The 17,615-nt window shown below is 37.2% G+C and overlaps 1 protein-coding gene across 4 annotated transcripts in view; it reads left to right on the top strand.

Moving 5' to 3' along the window:
- The window catches only part of FBXL4 (F-box and leucine rich repeat protein 4), a 51,795-nt gene extending 39,242 nt beyond the window's left edge, over positions 1 to 12,553 (top strand). For all 4 annotated transcript variants that reach the window (XM_081313778.1, XM_081313777.1, XM_081313776.1 and 1 more), the window contains exons 7-8: positions 687 to 999; positions 7,939 to 12,553. In XM_081313778.1, the coding sequence (XP_081169904.1) occupies positions 687 to 999; positions 7,939 to 8,102 (477 nt within the window). In that variant the 3' untranslated portion in view covers positions 8,103 to 12,553. The remainder of the gene's footprint in view (positions 1 to 686; positions 1,000 to 7,938) is intronic.
- The last annotated feature ends 5,062 nt before the right edge of the window (positions 12,554 to 17,615 follow it).

The following is a 17,615-nucleotide window of genomic DNA, read 5'->3' as shown; positions in this document are numbered from 1 at the left end:
CTTAGGGAAAAAAGATCCAAGGATTGAGTTCAATAATTTATTCTATAATCACCCTGCATATTAGTTTTCTTTTTCTTTTTACTCTAATAATACTAGTTCTGTTCTTGGACAGTCTATAAACTTCCATTAGTTCAAAATGAGACTATTTAGTTTCAAAGTAAGAGTAAAGTCAGTCTGCATCATATTACATTTATACTATGCAAATTTAACTCTTTAGCCAGTGTGCTTATGACTTCAGTTTAAAATGCTTTTTGATGATTTAATAAGAAATAACTTTTTTCCAGATAGTTCCTATTTTGGAATTGTTCTTCAAGTCCAGTGATCACTAAAAATATGAGATCAAGACTTCAAGCAGGACTTTTTCAGCAGATGAACTCTAGAACAATCATTTAAAGAAATCCATCTGGATTGTTTATTTTATTTTATTTTATTTATTTTTAAGCACAGAGGCTTAAAAATATCATGGTATGTTAGATGTTAGGTGGAATTTTGTGCCAAATGTTTTTAGTTAGGTAATGAACTTAGAACAGAAATTGTTTCTTGACTACAAGGTCTTGAAGGCTTCTTAAATAATTGATAGGTTCCTAATGGGTCTATAAGTTGGACAAAGTATAGATATTATCAGAAATCTACAGTGAGAGCAGATAACACTCTTTGGTTTTAAAAAATATTTTTTAATTTGACAGATTGAGGACTATAACACAATAGCTAGTATGATGGGAGCCAAATGCAAAAAACTTCGAACATTGGATTTATGGCGATGTAAAAACATTTCTGAAAATGGATTAGCAGAGCTGGCTGCTGGCTGTCCACTGTTGGAGGAGCTTGATCTTGGCTGGTGCCCGACTCTTCAGAGCAGCACAGGATGCTTTGTGAAACTTGCTCGAAAACTACCAAATTTGCAAAAGCTTTTTCTGACAGCTAACCGGTCTGTGTGTGATTCTGACATTGAAGAACTTGCTGCAAATTGTACAAATCTTCGGCAGCTTGATATTTTGGGTAAGTTCACCCAAGAACATGTAATTCGTCTGTAAATTAATTAATTGTTATCCGAATCAGAAGAGAAAATTATAAGTTTTGAAAATTATGTTTTTGCAATACTATGTGTGGGGCCCTTGGTGCTCTCTGAGCTTGGTTATTTTTCTTGTAAGAAAACAACCAAGCTCAGAGAGCACCCAGGACCCCAAAGTTCATCCCTGAGCTACAAACATTCTCTTCTATTGTAAATATTATGTTCAGAGATCTACTTCCTTATGGCACATTGCTACGTAAAAACAATTGATATCAAGATACATTCATGGCTTTAAAGACTCATTGGTAATGGGATAAATCAGTCTAATTCCCAATTCTTTGATTAACAAAATTGGGAACATTCTACTTTTTCTTTAAAAAGAAATCTAGATTTTTTTAATGAATTCCTGAAATTCATTCAAGTATTATTGCCAGCTTTGAGAAGCTCTTGGAATTGTAATAGTGCATGACAGGATATATTTATAAAGTGTGAACCTTACGATAAAAGAGTTTCTTAAAGAGCATAAAATGAAACTATGACTTTTTGAAATAAATTTAAATGCTAATTTAAAAATTAATGAATAAATGTAAGTTTTCAATTGTGCTGCAGTAGACCCCAAAATGCTTTCTCAATATACTTAACACTGTATTTCTGTATATTAATGTAGTTTGCCATTAATCTGGATATGTTTGGATTTTTCCAAACTTATTTTAATAGTCCTGATATTCCCCGATAGTATTTCCAACCAAGTACTAATCTCATTTAACTTCTGAATCCAGACAAGTGTAGCCAAATGTTACAGCTGCTGAAACTTGAATCAAGTACCCCAGTCTCTTGCGAGCTTGGGAAGTTTCAAAAGACCTTAGCTTATTTTCCCTTTTTTTACTACCTGTTTATATCCCTCCTCCCTTATTCAGGAGCTTCCCTGGCTTCCAAAGAGATTTTTTCAGAAGGAAAAAATTGTGGAGAGGAAGCCAGAAATAGGAAGCTGTCTTTCCTAGTACATTAAAATTTCTCTGAGAAACCATAAAATTTTGTTTATTATTTATTTATTTTATTATATTATATTTGTATACCGCCCTTCTCCCGAAGGACTCAGGGCGGTGAACAGGGCAATATATGTTAAAAAACAAGAATACAAAAGTTAAAAAAGATTAAACAAGATGCCCAAAAACTATAACAATAAGTTAAAATACATAAAAACAATAAAACCAAAACCCATCACCCATCAGGCCAGGCCGGCTTGTTCGAACAGGTAGGTCTTTAGATCGCACCGGAAGGAGCGAAGGTCGGGCGCCATCCGGAGCTCAACCGGAAGATGGTTCCATAAATCCGGTGCGCCCACAGAGAACGCCCTCCCCCTGGGGGCCACCAGTCAACATTCTTTGACCGGTGGCACCCTGAGGAGGCCCTCTCTGTGGGAGCGCACTGGGCGGAGGGAAGTTGATGCCGGCCGCAGGTGCTCCCTGAGGTATTCCGGACCCATGCCATGAAGGGCTTTGTAGGTCATTACCAGCACCTTGAATCTCACCCAGAAGACAACTGGGAGCCAATGCAGGTACTCATCATTGGTTGGCACTCAACACACAAGATAGACCTTGTCTATGTCGGCTGCCTTGTGACTCACTACATTATTCTTTATGGGGAAAAATTTGTTTGGTACTCATCGTTTTTGGTAAGTATTACTCCTCCTGGAACCAATTAACAATGAGTACTGCAGTACCACTGTATAAGAAAAAAGCAGTCTATGCAATAACATTCTTTGCTGGCTTAGTTGTACTGTACACAAGCTGCATTATCTACCAGTAATGGAAGCTTACTGCTATTTTTTTATTATGTTTGATTCATCTGCTGACATTTGTAGGTAGTCTACCTACATACACCTACATATTATTTTGCATTCAAGCAAGAATTCACAAATATTGGGGCCATACCCTTCAAGCAAAACACGCACGCCTTGTAAAGACACAAGCACACACCATACTCTGTCAAAAAGGGATAAAGTATGTAAAAGCCACCTCACCGGCAAAGCATTGTCCTTGCTGTGCACCTCTGAATTTTCCAGACTCTCCCCACCATCTCCCAGTTTACTCTGTTGTTGTTTCCTGGAAGGGTAGTACATACCAAAAGTAAGTGCTGAGATGCTGTTCTGCAGCCATTTTATTTTCTAAGGGTGCTTTGGAGGTCCTTATAGGCAGGGTGGGGCTAGAAGTGGCTGTACGTACCGGCATCTCGAGATATTCAGAACATTCCATCTCTTTCTATAGGGGGTAAGTTATTACCCCCCACAGATAGGGCCCGCAACTTGGGAGTCCTCTTAGATTCACAGCTTTCCTTGGAAGACCACATAACAGCTGTGACTAGGGGAGCCTTTGCCCAGGTTCGCCAATTACGGCCCTATCTAGACCAAGATGCCCTACGTACGGTCACTCATGCACTCGTGACCTCTCGTTTAGACTACTGCAATGCTCTTTACATGGGGCTGCCCTTGAGGACCACTTGGAGGCTCCAACTGGTACAGAATGCAGCCGCGAGAGTTGTGTTGGGAGTCTCCCGATACTCCCATGTTACACCCCTACTCCGTGAACTGCATTGGCTCCCAGTTGTCCTCCGGATAAGATTCAAGGTGCTGGTAATGGTTTTCAAAGCCCTACATGGCATGGGTCCGGAGTACCTTAGGAATCACCTGCTGCCAGCGTCAACGTCCCTCCGTCCAGTGCGCTCCCACAGAGAGGGCCTCCTAAGGGTGCCGCCATTTGGAGAATGCCGTCTGGTGGCTCCCAGAGGGAGGGCGTTCTCTGTGAGCGCGCCTGACCTATGGAACCGTTTACCGGTTGAGCTCCGGATGGCTCCCGACCTTTGCTCCTTCCGACGCGACCTAAAAACATATCTGTTTAAGCAATCCGGTCTGGTCTGACAGGTTCTGTTTTAATTATTGTTTTAAGATAACTATTTGTGCATTCTGTTATTTATGTTCACTGTTCACCACCCTGACTCCTTAGGGAGAAGGGCGGTATACAAATCAAATAAATAAATAAATAAATAAATAAATAAATAAATAAATAAATAAATAAGTCAGAACTTGTACTTTGAAAGGTGAAAAATATTCAGCTTCATTTTTAAAATAAAAAATAAAAACAGGCAGGGTAGGAAGCTTAGTGTGAGATACAGGTGACAGTTTTTAGTCAGCTTTTTCCCCCCCAGTTCAGGATGCTTATCAAGGCCTTCATTTTTGGAGGGAAAGTGGTTTGTTGGACTTGTCATCATTGCAGTCTTTTTAAGTGATAGATTTCTTTGTGTACTTTGCATTAATTAATTTTAAGAGCCGTGGTGGCTAAGTGGTTAGAATGCAGTATTGCAGGCTAATTCTGCTGACTTCCAGGAGTTTGATTCTGACCGGCTCAAGGTTGACTCGGCCTTCCATCCTTCCAAGGTTGGTAAAATGAGGACCCAGGTTGTTGGGGAAAATGTACTGACTCTGTAAACCATTTAGAAAGGGCTGTAAGGCACTGTGAAGCGGTATATAAGCCTAAGTGCTATTGCTAATTCATTGTACCAAATATCTTGAAAGTTATTGCTGCAGAGTGTTTGTGGAATGACTGTAGCTAAACATGAAATATGTTTATTGTTTCTTTCTAAATATTTATGTCAAAGTTGTCCAGTGCTCAAGGTTTCATTATAGCAATAAATAGACAAGGTAAAAACTAGAAAAATGTGCACCTGCTGCTGTTAAATGGATCAGTACACGTCCTCTCCCCACCCAGCACAAAAATATGCTACCTAGCTGAGTTAAATTTCTGCCATGTTGAAATCACTTCCGCAGAGAAAAATAAACATCTTTTCAACATATCTTTTGACAAGCTGGTTTTATCCTTTTTCAGTTCTCCCTTTCATGTTGTCAACAGTAGTGAGGGTTTAATAGCCAGTAAAATATTTAACTCTCATGACAATAAGCGTCTGTTTAAAAAAAAATACTTACAGGTCTGTATTTCTTTGTTACATTTATACTTTCATTCAGGAGTTCAAAGCAGGGTAGGTAGGACTTCATCCTCCTTTCCCATGCGGTAGTTTGAGTTGAGAGTGAATGACGGACCCAAATGAGTTTCTGAGGCTGAGAGTGGGCTTCCACCTGGACGTCCGCATGCTGCTCTCATACTTGCCACTCAGCCAGTAGGTACAAATAAAAGAGTAGATGCTGGGCTTGTTGGCAGTTTTGAGACCTAAGTACCATGTGATGGAGTGAGCCTCCTTTACTTGCCCCAGCTTTTGCCAACTTAGCAGCTGACAGCAGGAGAAATGCAAGTAGAACAACAGGTAGCCCTTTGGTGGGACAGTAACAGCATTTTGTGCCCCTTTGGCGTATAATCATGCTGGCCACGTGATCGTAGACAACGCTGGCTCTTCGGCTGTGAATCGGAGATGACCCAACGCCCCCTAGAGTCGGACACGGCTGGCAAGGGAAACCTCGACCGTTTTTACGAGTTGTGCAAATTGACAACCTTTGGAAACATCGCCTACCCTTTCATATAGCGCTCAGAGGCAGTTTGCTTCCACCCCTGCTCTTCTTCTTCTCTTTCTTTTCTAATGCTGAGATGCTTGTTAATACAGAAGTTTGAAAATGGGCAATATGTGAAAAGGGTATAATAGTTCTGTTCTTTGCTTGTAGAGCAACATATGCAGAGCCATTATGTGATCACATAAATTGCAACATATGTTTGGATTATGCTTAAGTAAGGGCATAAAACATGCTCCAGAAAAATAAACTTCCACTTGATATTTTGACTGCAGCCAGGCAGCATAAAGTACAGCTTAGGAGAATATGGTGGGTTTAACCATCTGTATGCACCCTACCTAAATGACTGAATTAAAAACAGTAATTCTAGCAAAGTTCACACATATTTAAAAGCCCTAATATGTAAAACCGTTCAGGCACGGGAAGGAGGAATAACAATGCATTCTTCTTTTGACGGCTTCCTAGATGCTATAAACTAAAAAAAAAAATGCCTCCCACATTTTCCTAGAATGCCAAAAGTTCCAAATGTCCCCTTGCGCCTGTCAAAACCATCAGTTTACTTGACAGTTTCACAATGCAGTTACTCAGTTTCTGTACAAAAATAGGCACATTAAAAACCACCACCACCACCACCACCCCATTAGGGAAAGGCAATCACATACCTGCATTTTCCAGAGCTCCCATTATGAGGATTTTTTCAACCATCCTTCCCATCTAAGTTAAAAAACTGGGGCACGAGGAGTTTGGCTTGTTTTCAAAAACCTTCTATATGCAGTCAGGTTGTTTGGAAGGAAGCAGATTATCGGCATTTTTTTTTGTCTGGTTTGGGTTCTTTCCTCCATTAGTCCGAGGTATTATTTATTTATTTGTATCCCTCCTTTGTTATTTTTTATAAACAGGTCAAGGTGACAGACATGCCCAATATTCTTTCCTCCTCCTGTTTTCCATGCAACAACCACCCTGTGAGATAGGTTGGGCTGAGAGAGGGTGATTGGCCCAAAGTCACCCAGACAACTCTCGTGCCTAAGGCAGAACTAGAACTCACGGTCTCCTGGTTTCTAGCCTGGTACCTTCACCCCTAGACCAAACTGGTAGCTTATATTAGGACTGCTACCAAGTTATTATTTATTATTGGTGTAATCCTCAGCAAGGGGAAACGATAAAGTCTAACTTTCTTCGTGTTATACAACAAATTTAATTTGTTTTTTTATTCAAAACCTCTTAAATTAATAAGGACTGTGCAGCATTATGTTTGTGATACATAGTTTATCCTTAAATGAAATCAGTGTCAAACAAGAATCTGACATAACATCTTGAACTGTGTATTAGCCAACATTACAGTTTATGCTCGTTTTAAATAAGATAGGCTTGTAGTTGCATTGTAAAGATGCCACAGTGTACAATCTAGCTATGCTATCTGGACCATTCCTTTTTACCACTTGGCCTCAAGCACAGATACCACATGATTGTAATAGCTAACTAAGCCACATTTTATAACAGTAGATTTTTTTTTCTGTTGCACTTTCTGGGGTGACTGTGATCTTAATTGGTCCACGTAATTGATAAGATGGCATCAATACTACACAGGTTCATTGAAGAAACTCACTCTAGTTGTCTTGGAAAGGGGAAAGACCAGTTAGTGGAGAAGAGGATAAAATGGGCCCTTTTTTGTTTATAATAAAAAAGTTCAGGAGATTAAATAGTGTGAAATGTTGTGGTTTGCCAAACCATCCAGGAAATTGTAGAGTTGAATGAAGATCCAATTCTTTCATCTCTTTTCCATGTTGGCTCAGTATTATTTAATTTATATTCCAGCTTTCTATTTATACCAGCATCCAAAGTAACTTATGAGAAGTGCATAATATAAAAGAAAAATAATATTTGAAAGGATTAAAAATGCTATGGGTTGCAGTAGGAAAAAAAAGTTTTAAAATGTAGGTAAAGGTAAAGGTTCCCCCGCACATGCGTGCTAGTCGTTTCCGACTCTAGGGGCCAGTGCTCATCTCCGTTTCAAAGCCGAAGAGCCAGCGCTTGTCCGAGGACGTCTCTGTGGTCATGTGGCCGGCATGACTAGACGCCAGAGGGGCACGGAACGCTGTTACCTTCCCACCGTAGTGGTCCCTATTTTTCTACTTGCACTTTTACGTGCTTTCAAACTGCTAGGTTGGCAGAAGCTGGGACGAGTAACAGGCGCTCACTCTGTTACGCGGCACTCGGGATTCGACCCACCAAACTACCGACCTTCTGATCGACAAGCTCAGCGTCCTAACCCACTGAGCCACCACGTCCCTGTTTAAACGAAAGCTTTAGATTAATTAGGAGCATTGTCGCTTTTCTTAAATAGCCCAGTGATTTTTGTTTCTTTAATTATTCCTTTTATTTTTCTTTAACTTTTCGTTCTCTTCTTTTCCAGGGACAAGAATGGTAAGCCCGGCTTCCTTAAGAAAATTGCTGGAGTCTTGTAAAGAATTGTCCTTACTTGATGTGTCCTTCTGTTCACAAATTGATCACCGAGTTTTCCTAGAACTGAATGCCAGCTTCCCTAACGTGCTCATCAAGAAGAGCTTCACTCAGTGACTCAATTCATATGTTGTTACGTAGAACTGACCTGAGGATTCTGCTTGCTGGGAATTTGTAATGATTTTTTTTTCAAAGAGAAAATATATATTTTTCTGAAGCATGGGGGAAAGGTTAATTCTTAATATGAAGGTAAAATACAAAAGATTTAAATAATGGTCAGGCATCTATTCCTCATATAATACTTGCCAAATGATTACAGTTGAAAGCATCTTGTAAATGTTAGAAGATATACACTTATAAAGCATTTAATCCTAGTAGGATATTAGTAGTAAAACAATACAGTTGAGAAGCGAAAGATAAAATCATTTTAAGTTTTGACGTTCACTTTTAAGATATAACTATTGGAAGGACTTAGAACCCGAATGTCTTGAAGTATGAAACCTATTTTATTCAAATAGTTTCATCAATCCATTCAGACTGGTATTGGCAGCGAGAGCCTCGGCCTTTCTAGTAAATGCAATATAATGAGTTGTTTTATCTTAGAATTTATTTACCATTTAATATTTTATTTATATATTTATTTTTTAAGGGACCATTTTGCTAGACTGAAGGAACAGCCCACTGAAATTCCCCGACAGTCTCTGATGGAGCTGAGAATTTCTAGAGCTTCTTTTTGTAGCAAGGAAATTCTCAGTTACAGCAGCATCCGATCTTTTCTTTTCAGCTGTCATATTATCAGTCGAGTTTTTTCCCTTTCTCTCTTTGTTCACTGCTTGAATTCCAATACAAGATGTAAAATTAAGGGATCTCATTATTTTGGAACATTAGCAAATATGTTTAGAATTGAGAATTTAGAACTGCATCGATGTGATAAGAATTACCAGCTTTAATCAAGCAAATCATTTTGGGGGAAAAATGATTACCCAGTTGATTAAGGGGTCTGAAAACAAATTTAAAATAATATCTTTACTAATACAGCAATTTGGTCAGAGCTGCTTTCTACACATAACAGTGAAGTATCCAAATTATAAAAGACTTTACATCATTTTTAAAATCTGTCTGGCACTCAAATGCTGATAATATTCATGTAATGATAATTATTTGAGCTTTGTCTAAAATAACTCATATATTTGAGTTGTGTGTCACTGTGTCCATTTTATGAACAAGTTACATTTCTAGCAGGATGGGCTTCTCTTTCCTTGCTCTCCAAATTTCTCCAGATGTTTGGGAGATTCACATGGACTGTTTGTAGGTTTAAGGAAGAAAGAAGGGAAGCCAACTTGAACAACAATGTGTATTTGTGTATAACACTGATGTTGTGTTTTAAATTTTTATCAGTAGTGCCAATGCTGAATCTTATACTTCACTATTGAACAGTCCACCAAAACTAGGAGGGCATAAGAGAGCCCTCTTATAATGCATAGAGTATTTTTATTTTAAAGCATGCTGGAAACTGTAATTTCTCTTCGTCACAACACAGATTATTAAGTCAGCTTTTGTAGAAACAAACATTTCAGTCATCTTTGGGAATTCCACCACAGTTCAAAAACATTACTCTTGTAGTAGTTTTCATTTCCCCCAGTTCAATGAGGTTAGCCAGAAACGTCTGAAAATCTGGCTTTTTGGCAGTACTGGTTGTTTCTGATCAAACCTAGCAAATTAAGCATTTGCTTGGTATTGCCAACCTTCCTCACTGCTCTCACCTCTTTTCTCTCCTATCTCAAGTTAAGTTTTGGCCAGTGATGATAGAAGAACTTTACTGAGAAAGCTGCTTTTTTCCTAACTAATCATGAAACAAGCCAAAATCATTATTACATTGTCAATCTTATTTTTGAAATATTTGTTTTCATATGAACTATCATGATACCATTGATTTAAATTTTGTGTCAGAATTTCTAGGTTATTGTACCCCTTTCATTTTTCTGGGACTTAAAACAAGCATACCTATTCTTTGTATCGTATCGGATCTCTATTGATGCTGTTTCATAGCCAATAGTAAAGAAGGCAATAAAGGTTTCTCTACTGAATGTAGTTTCATTCTTAAGCAAGATACCTCTGTGCTGAATATAGTATTCTAGAAATATATTAAATTATAAATTGGATAAGAAGGATTTTCTGAATAAAAGGGCATCCAAGGTTTTAATGTACTTGCCCCCTTTCAGGTTGTGTGAATTTTTACATATCTTTGAAATGAATTTCACCAAAGCTTCGGGCGGAGTCTGCTAACAGAAAAGAATTCTGAGTGAATAAATAGCAGTAAGGCTTAATGCTTGTTTCAGTTATTAATTAAAGTGATCCAGTCTTTGCCACTTTAGATTGAATAACTACATGTGCAATCTTTCGGCGCAACAAATTAAACTCTTGCTGTAATTGCCAAGTTACTCTTGTATTTTGTTTATTTATTGAATTTATATGCCACCCATTTCACTCTCAAGTGACTCTTTGTAAGGATTTTTATCCATTCTTTTATGGCAATTTACTTCAGGATTTGAGGGCCTTCTAGCATGAATTTCTGGTTCGGGTCCTGTTTATATGGGGTATAAGCCTGGATTTTGACCCGAGCATTCCAAAACATTGAATTTATTCTAGATTCTCTTATAGACTTTCTCTTGTAGACTTGCATGTTTCATTGAAGTGATTTTATTGCTGTATAATTCACTTTTGCATCAGCAGATGGACAGAAGATTTATTGTAGATTTCTCTGCTACAAAGCAGAATTTATACTTTCTTCAGTGATAGCAAGATATCTAGGTTCCCAACCATGACATTTTAAATTAGTATTTCCTTGGAACACTCTTCTAAAAGTCTGGGGATTTATTTAGGTGCTTTTTAGCAAATTTGAAATTATCTGTTTAACAAATTTGTAAGTATGTCCTTATTAATTAGCCATTGTTCCTTTCCTGCTATTCTCATTTGAATCTCATTTTTACCCAGTATTTTTCTGATGCTGAATAATGAACACTAGCTTTGGTCAAAATGATAGAGACTACATATCCTTCAATATTTTTCTGTGGTTCTTTGTAACATTTTTGCATTATTTTACTCTATGCTGTTGGAATGCTTTTGATAGGATGGTTATTCTTGAGAAGATGCTATTACTTTATCTCTATTTCTAACTGGCTCTGGATTGGTGTAGCCTGAGAAATTTAGGAATAGCCTTTTGTAGGCTGATAGAAATCAATAATTTTTTTACAGTGGCCTTCAAAAAAATGTTTTAGTGTGGCACAACATGCATTCAGAATCTTTGCAGTAAAAACTTCACTGTAAAGAGGGTAGCCAGGATTCGTTGCAAACTGATTATTTAAAATACTTGCAACTTAGTTATCCCTTGAATTAAATCAAGTGAAGCATTTCAGTCAGTGCCTTTTTTCCACTATTGCTTTTTCCATCCTAAGTTGGATGCTTTGTTTTAATCAAATAAAGAAGTGTCTTAACTTTCCTAATTTTTGTTTACTTAGCTCCCTTACTGTATCAGAAAAACACAAGTGAAATTCTGAAAGCGTTTAGGGATAAAAGATTCAAACACTCAAAAAAGGGACAAATATTTTATATAGAACTGTAAGTTATCAGTTGATCCTGGGTTGTTGTTTTTTTAAAAAAAAATCATAAAACATTCAGAAAACAGAACATCTGTTTTACTTGAATGTATGTTTTCAGATTTTTTTTTCTCATTCTGCAGAAGATTCAAGATCTGAAAAGATGTATTCTACTTTGACAGAGATGCTGCCATACAGATTCAGTCCGGTTTCATTTAGTTATTTGTTCTGTGAATTAAAGACAGCATAGAGAGGTTAGTGAAAAGATATTTTTTTCCCCTGGAGGTTAGGTATAAGGGTACATTACTGTATTTATTTGATTTTAGACAACTATTACCACTAAAACATATAAAGAGATTTTCTCCACTATGGCAATGATGACTAGCAATATTCTCACACAATCTTAAATATTCAGTTTAAGATTCTTCCATATGTCTGCTTATTAGCCTATGTGTTCCCATAGACAAAATTAAGTATGCTTGTGTCAATCTGTTGTTAAAAGGTTTAAATCTTTTTATTTTGCTGACAAACACTAAATGTGCTATTTTTGTTTTGCCTTTTAAAATGTGTTTTGAAATATGAATTCAGGACAAGTACATATATTTATACATATCTATAACAAGAAGACAGCTTATTGGGGTTATGCTTGTTTTACAAATATTAATATTTTAAAATGAACTATTCTATGTAGCTCATGGTGAGCATGTTTTATTTTTAAACACATGGATATATGTAACTGTAAAATAATATTAAGACTATACTGATTAAAAGTTGTGCCTTCCATTTTTATAACCAACAGAATATAGGATTCTTAAGGGCAGAGCAAATGTCACTGAAATCTGTTTAAAAAAATTGTTTTGTTTAGGATACAACAAAACCTTTGTTTACCTCCCAGACTAACTGTGCTTCATAAAAACTAGACTAGATCTATAACGTTTGTCCAGAAATAAATTAAACTCTGTTGAGATTGTATATTTACTGTTCATTATCCTAATATTCTCTGCACTGATATCACTCAAAGCTCTTTGAAAGAAATGAGAAGACACGGAGGTGGGAAAGTGATTGGATTTTGAAGCAACCGGACCTGATCTTTGAAGAAAGGCCTTGGAAGTGGAAAGTAGCCTTTCAAATATCCTGTAGACATGCTGCTCACTGATTGTGGGCTGCAGTAAAGAAATCTGCAAATTTCTAAAGAGTTTTACCACACTTAACCAGAATAACCAAATGTTGCACAAATTAATGCTTTCAAGATAATGTTGGTTTCTACCACCTTCTCACCCAGACTTAGAAGAGCAAGGCTAACGAGATCCAAAATGACCAACATTGGCTGCAAAGTGGCAGGCAGAACCAGGTAAGCAAAACTCAGCCCATTTTTATGTCCAGGCAAAGCAGGTTAAAAAAATAGACACAAAATAAAAAAAACTATCCCTTTTTACTAATATTGAAACTTTTAAGATTAGTGTCTAGTAATCTGGAGAGACCAAGGTCTTCTGAGAGATAGTCCCCAATACACAAATTGACACCAAAACAATCTGTTTATAATAATATCTGGAGGCTATTAAAAACACTGAACAATGAGAAAAATATGTACAGATGATATACTGAAAGATTAGACTTCAAAAGAGAGAGTAGAAATCAAGGAACTATGAATAGGCCTAGCTACAAAAGTTAACATGAAGGAAACATGATGTTTGAGCACTTACTGCATACACTTAACAGCCCTCTATAGAGCCGTCTGCTGCCGCCAGAAGTATGGAGGGATTAGATTTTTCTCTGCATTCTGCAAATTTTGCCTCATAGTTTATTTTTTAATTTCTATTTATTTTTTTCCCATGGAATGTAAGAAAAAAAGTAAAGAAATATATGTATCTTACTCAGTGCTTTTTTTGTAAAAGAAAAAGGTGCCGGAACTCACATATGTTATACAACCCGCCTTGCCTACCCTACAAGGTTCCATCCAAAAAAGGTGCCGGAACTCCGTTCTGAGCGTTCTATGAGAAAAAAAGCGCTGATCTTACTATACCTCCCTCCCCATCTTATTTTGTAGTGAGTTACGGAGATGAGTTTCTTCTGAGTATTATCTGTCACGCACCTGAAACATGCTTTATTCATTGTCCCATGGCAATGGGTCTTGCATATATCCATCAAGTTCATATTTCTTACTTTCTAAAATTTGATTCTTTCCCTAGAAAAAGATGCTGATTCTAAACAATAGCAGTAGCACTTAGACTTATATACTGCTTCACAGAGCTATATAGCCCTCTCTAAGCAGTTTTTAGAGTTAGCATATTGTCCCCAACAATCTGGCTCCTCATTTCACTGACCTCAGAAGGATGGAAGGCTGAGTCAACCTTGAGCCGGGTGAGAATTGAATTACTGAACTGCTGGCAGTCGGCAATCAGCAGAATTAGCTTGCAGTAACAGTGTTCCGTGCGCCTTTGGCGTCTAGTCATGCCAGCCACATGACCACGGAGACGTCCTCGGACAAGCGCTGGCTCTTCGGCTTTGAAACGGAGATGAGCACCGGCCCCTAGAGTTGGAAACGACTAGCACGCATGTGCGGGGGAACCTTTACCTTTATTGCATTCTAACCACTGCACCACCACAGGTCTCAAAAAGGCTTTCATCAGAAGCAAGAGGAGTTATTCTAATTCAGGGATTTAGGTTTAGACCAGGCACAAGGTGGTGGTGGTGGGGGTATGTGTCAAAAAAGAAAGTCGTGGTCTAACCTTGTGTTTTTACATGCACTAATTGTGATTGGGTTGAGGAGGTGGATTCCCAGTAGGGCAGAGGTGCATTCTAGAGGAGTAAGTGGAAACTCAGCTCAGATACTATGTATGAGAGAAAGAGGATGAAAACAGCCTCTCCCTAATAGTTCACAGAATATATTGCGATTGCACATGGTAGAGTCTTCAGTCTGGCAAGATTTTATCTATAGGTATGAAAGAATAAAGAACCCAGCTTGGAAGAATTGTCATGTGTTATTCTTGGTTTGGGCCCTGACATTAATGCAGTCATGGTCACCACTACTGTCTCTTGGCATCACTCCACTGTGAACACCATTGCCTTAGGCTTTTCATACTATAAATAAAAAGATTGATCTAAAACTAAGTTGCTTGTAGTGGCTTTGTTACAACATTCAAATGGTTTGTTGCTACATTCATTTCTTCTTCAAAGTCCAGAAAACATTACTTTGTGAGAGGAAGTGTTTTGATGAAGTGCTAAAAGGAAGGCAACTTCTCAAAAAGCACTGAAGAATAAGCTCTGCACATAATTTTCTCTGCATTCTGTAATAGAAAAACTGTATAATTATTGCTACTTCATCAAAATTGCACTTTTTTGTTATTTTATATTTCTTCACAATGAAAACCTCTACAAACACTTCGTATGAAAGAACATAATTTAAACGATCAATGTTGCTTTCCTCAAATCAATTGAAAAAATGAACTTGAATTTTTAGTATTCAGCATTTACGTTGTTTGTGAATATTTTGCTTTGGAGGAGGGGAAAATTTGCTATATTCATGAAAAGATGTTTAGAATCCTCTCCCTTTCCTTTCCCTACCACTGAATTGCACTTAACAGCTGATTAATTTTTTTTGGCTGCTAGTGATGGAATAATACTTGAAATAATGTCAAACGAGGAAGAGAATGTACAAGAAAAATATATGGGTAATTTTTATCACTATATTGCAAGGGAGAGAAAGATTAGAGTCTCTGATATTTCACTTTTAAAAGAGATTTTATTAGTTTCAGTATATAGGAAAGCCAATGTTAAGTCCATTTTTGCTCCCCTCAAATAATTTTAAAACCCTACTGGTATTGTGAAAATCAGATTTAGAACTGAAAGTTTCTAACTCTTTTTAAGATATGTGATCCTTGTCATACTCATGCCTGAAAATAGTAGGGAGGAGATGTGGAAGAAGAGAAGGATAATAATTTCAAGGTGAAAAGAACATTGATGGAACCTAGAAAGGTTTTTTTTGCTGTTTCCTAGTCATCTCTCTTGGGACGCGGTGGCTCAGTGGGTTAGGACGCTGAGCTTGTCGATCAGATGGTTGGCAGTTTGGCGGGTCGAATCCCGAGTGCCACATAACAGAGTGAGCGCCTGTTACTCGTCCCAGCTTCTACCAACCTAGCAGTTCAAAAGCACGTAAAAATGCAAGTAGAAAAATAGGGACCACTCCGGTGGGAAGGTAACAGCGTTCCGTGCGCCTTTGGCGTTTAGTCATGCCAGCCACATGACCACGGAGATGTCCTCGGACAAGCGCTGGCTCTTCGGCTTTGAAACGGAGATGAGCACCGGCCCCTAGAGTCGGAAGCGACTAGCACGCATGTGCGGGGGAACCTTTACCTTTACCTTTACCTAGTCATCTCTTAGATAAGAGAAGACCAGACCACAGATAACGTAAGTTGTACTATAACTCCAGATGGACTCCATTTTTATCTCATATTGTTCTTTTCTCACCTATACTATAAATGTAGCCATCTTGTAAGATAGCTTCCATAGGGACTATCTTGAGGAAATGTTAAACAAGCATAACAGGTGTTTACATTTTTTTTCTATTTTTTTTATTTAAAAAGTTTTACAATACATTTTATTTTTAACAAACAAAACACAACCCCTTTTTTCTATTAAAGTCATTAAAAGGCTGCATTGTTAGTATTTGGTTTATCTTAAGGATAATGCTTCAGAATATTGAAAGCAGGATGCTTGGCAGATATTTTAAATGTAAATGTATCTGACAGAAGACTTGTAGAGCATGAGGATAGCTTGGAAGACAATGAAAAACAAAACATGCAGGATACTAAAGTAACTTATTGCTACTCAGTGTTTGAAAACATTTTCTTAAATTTCAACACTAATTCTTACTGAATTACAAGAGCTTCCTTCTATCAAAAACCATAAGGTGAAGTTTTTTAAAATAGGACTTTTAATGAAAACATTTGGGGAGCTTTCCCATAAAGAGGAAATTACATGCGACCTTCACCCAGGGGGGAAAAAAACCCGTTTCCTGGAAAGTTTCACACACAGAGTTTTGCTACCATTTTCTTTCATTCCAAGGAAACTTAACATCAGTGTCCTTTATGAGTTCCTTTATCAAATAGCAAAACTTTAGAATACACACAAACATATTCAGGCATTGTAGAGAGTAGTTGACATCTCAATACCCTATAATCTTATGGTTCAAAGAAAGTGCTATTTAGAATGGGAGATTTTAGAGTGGATTTTCCCAGTGACAAAAGCATTTTATTCCCTCACAAAAGTCCTTCCCTTTAAACTCTTTAGAACTTCCTCAGTTCCTCAGACCAATTGCTGGGGCTGGATGTTCTTGGAGGACTTCTGGAATTCCTGTTTTTCTCCTTAATGGATTTCTTTTGGAATGAAAAATGATAGAAGGAATTGAAGGGAAAATTGGGTTACAAGAGGAAAATATCAAAATATTTTCAACTACATTTCAGGAAAGCACATAAAGAAAAAAGAACTTTGCATTAGCAGTTACAATGAATGAACACTTACATAATACATTTGATAGTCTTATATAAATAATAAGGCAAAAATCAAGTTAACCAGGGAGCATCTAAAAGATGGTAAGAAGCTTCTTGGGTAATCTTGCTGCCATGTTTCAAGATTGTTTTGATTAAATGACAGTGAACATTTTACTTTTAGCAAAAGAAAAAGAATGAACTACAGACCTAATTCTTACATTTTTTAAACTTCTTTAAATGCAACGAGTTTAGATTAGATAAACTGTTCATAAGCACCTACAGCATAATGAAATCATTGTTCCATTATGAAGTTAGTTTGATTTAGTATTTTGATTATGCTACACTAATGTAATTAACTTAATTGAGAAACTCAGTTGACCAAGAACTCAGTGTCCCAAATGTTTTGATTATTGAGATCAGAATTACAGCCATGTTAAAAAATTAAATTAATTAGTTGAATCATTAAACTTGTAAAAACGTCAATAATGGAGTCAAGATAAGATTCCCAAGAAGAATCTATAAATATTTTTATAGATTGAAGTATT

This window comes from Vipera berus, assembly GCF_964194415.1.
Source record: "Vipera berus genome assembly, chromosome: 1".
Taxonomy (NCBI): domain Eukaryota; kingdom Metazoa; phylum Chordata; class Lepidosauria; order Squamata; family Viperidae; genus Vipera; species Vipera berus.
This window is presented reverse-complemented; position numbering and strand designations above follow the sequence as displayed.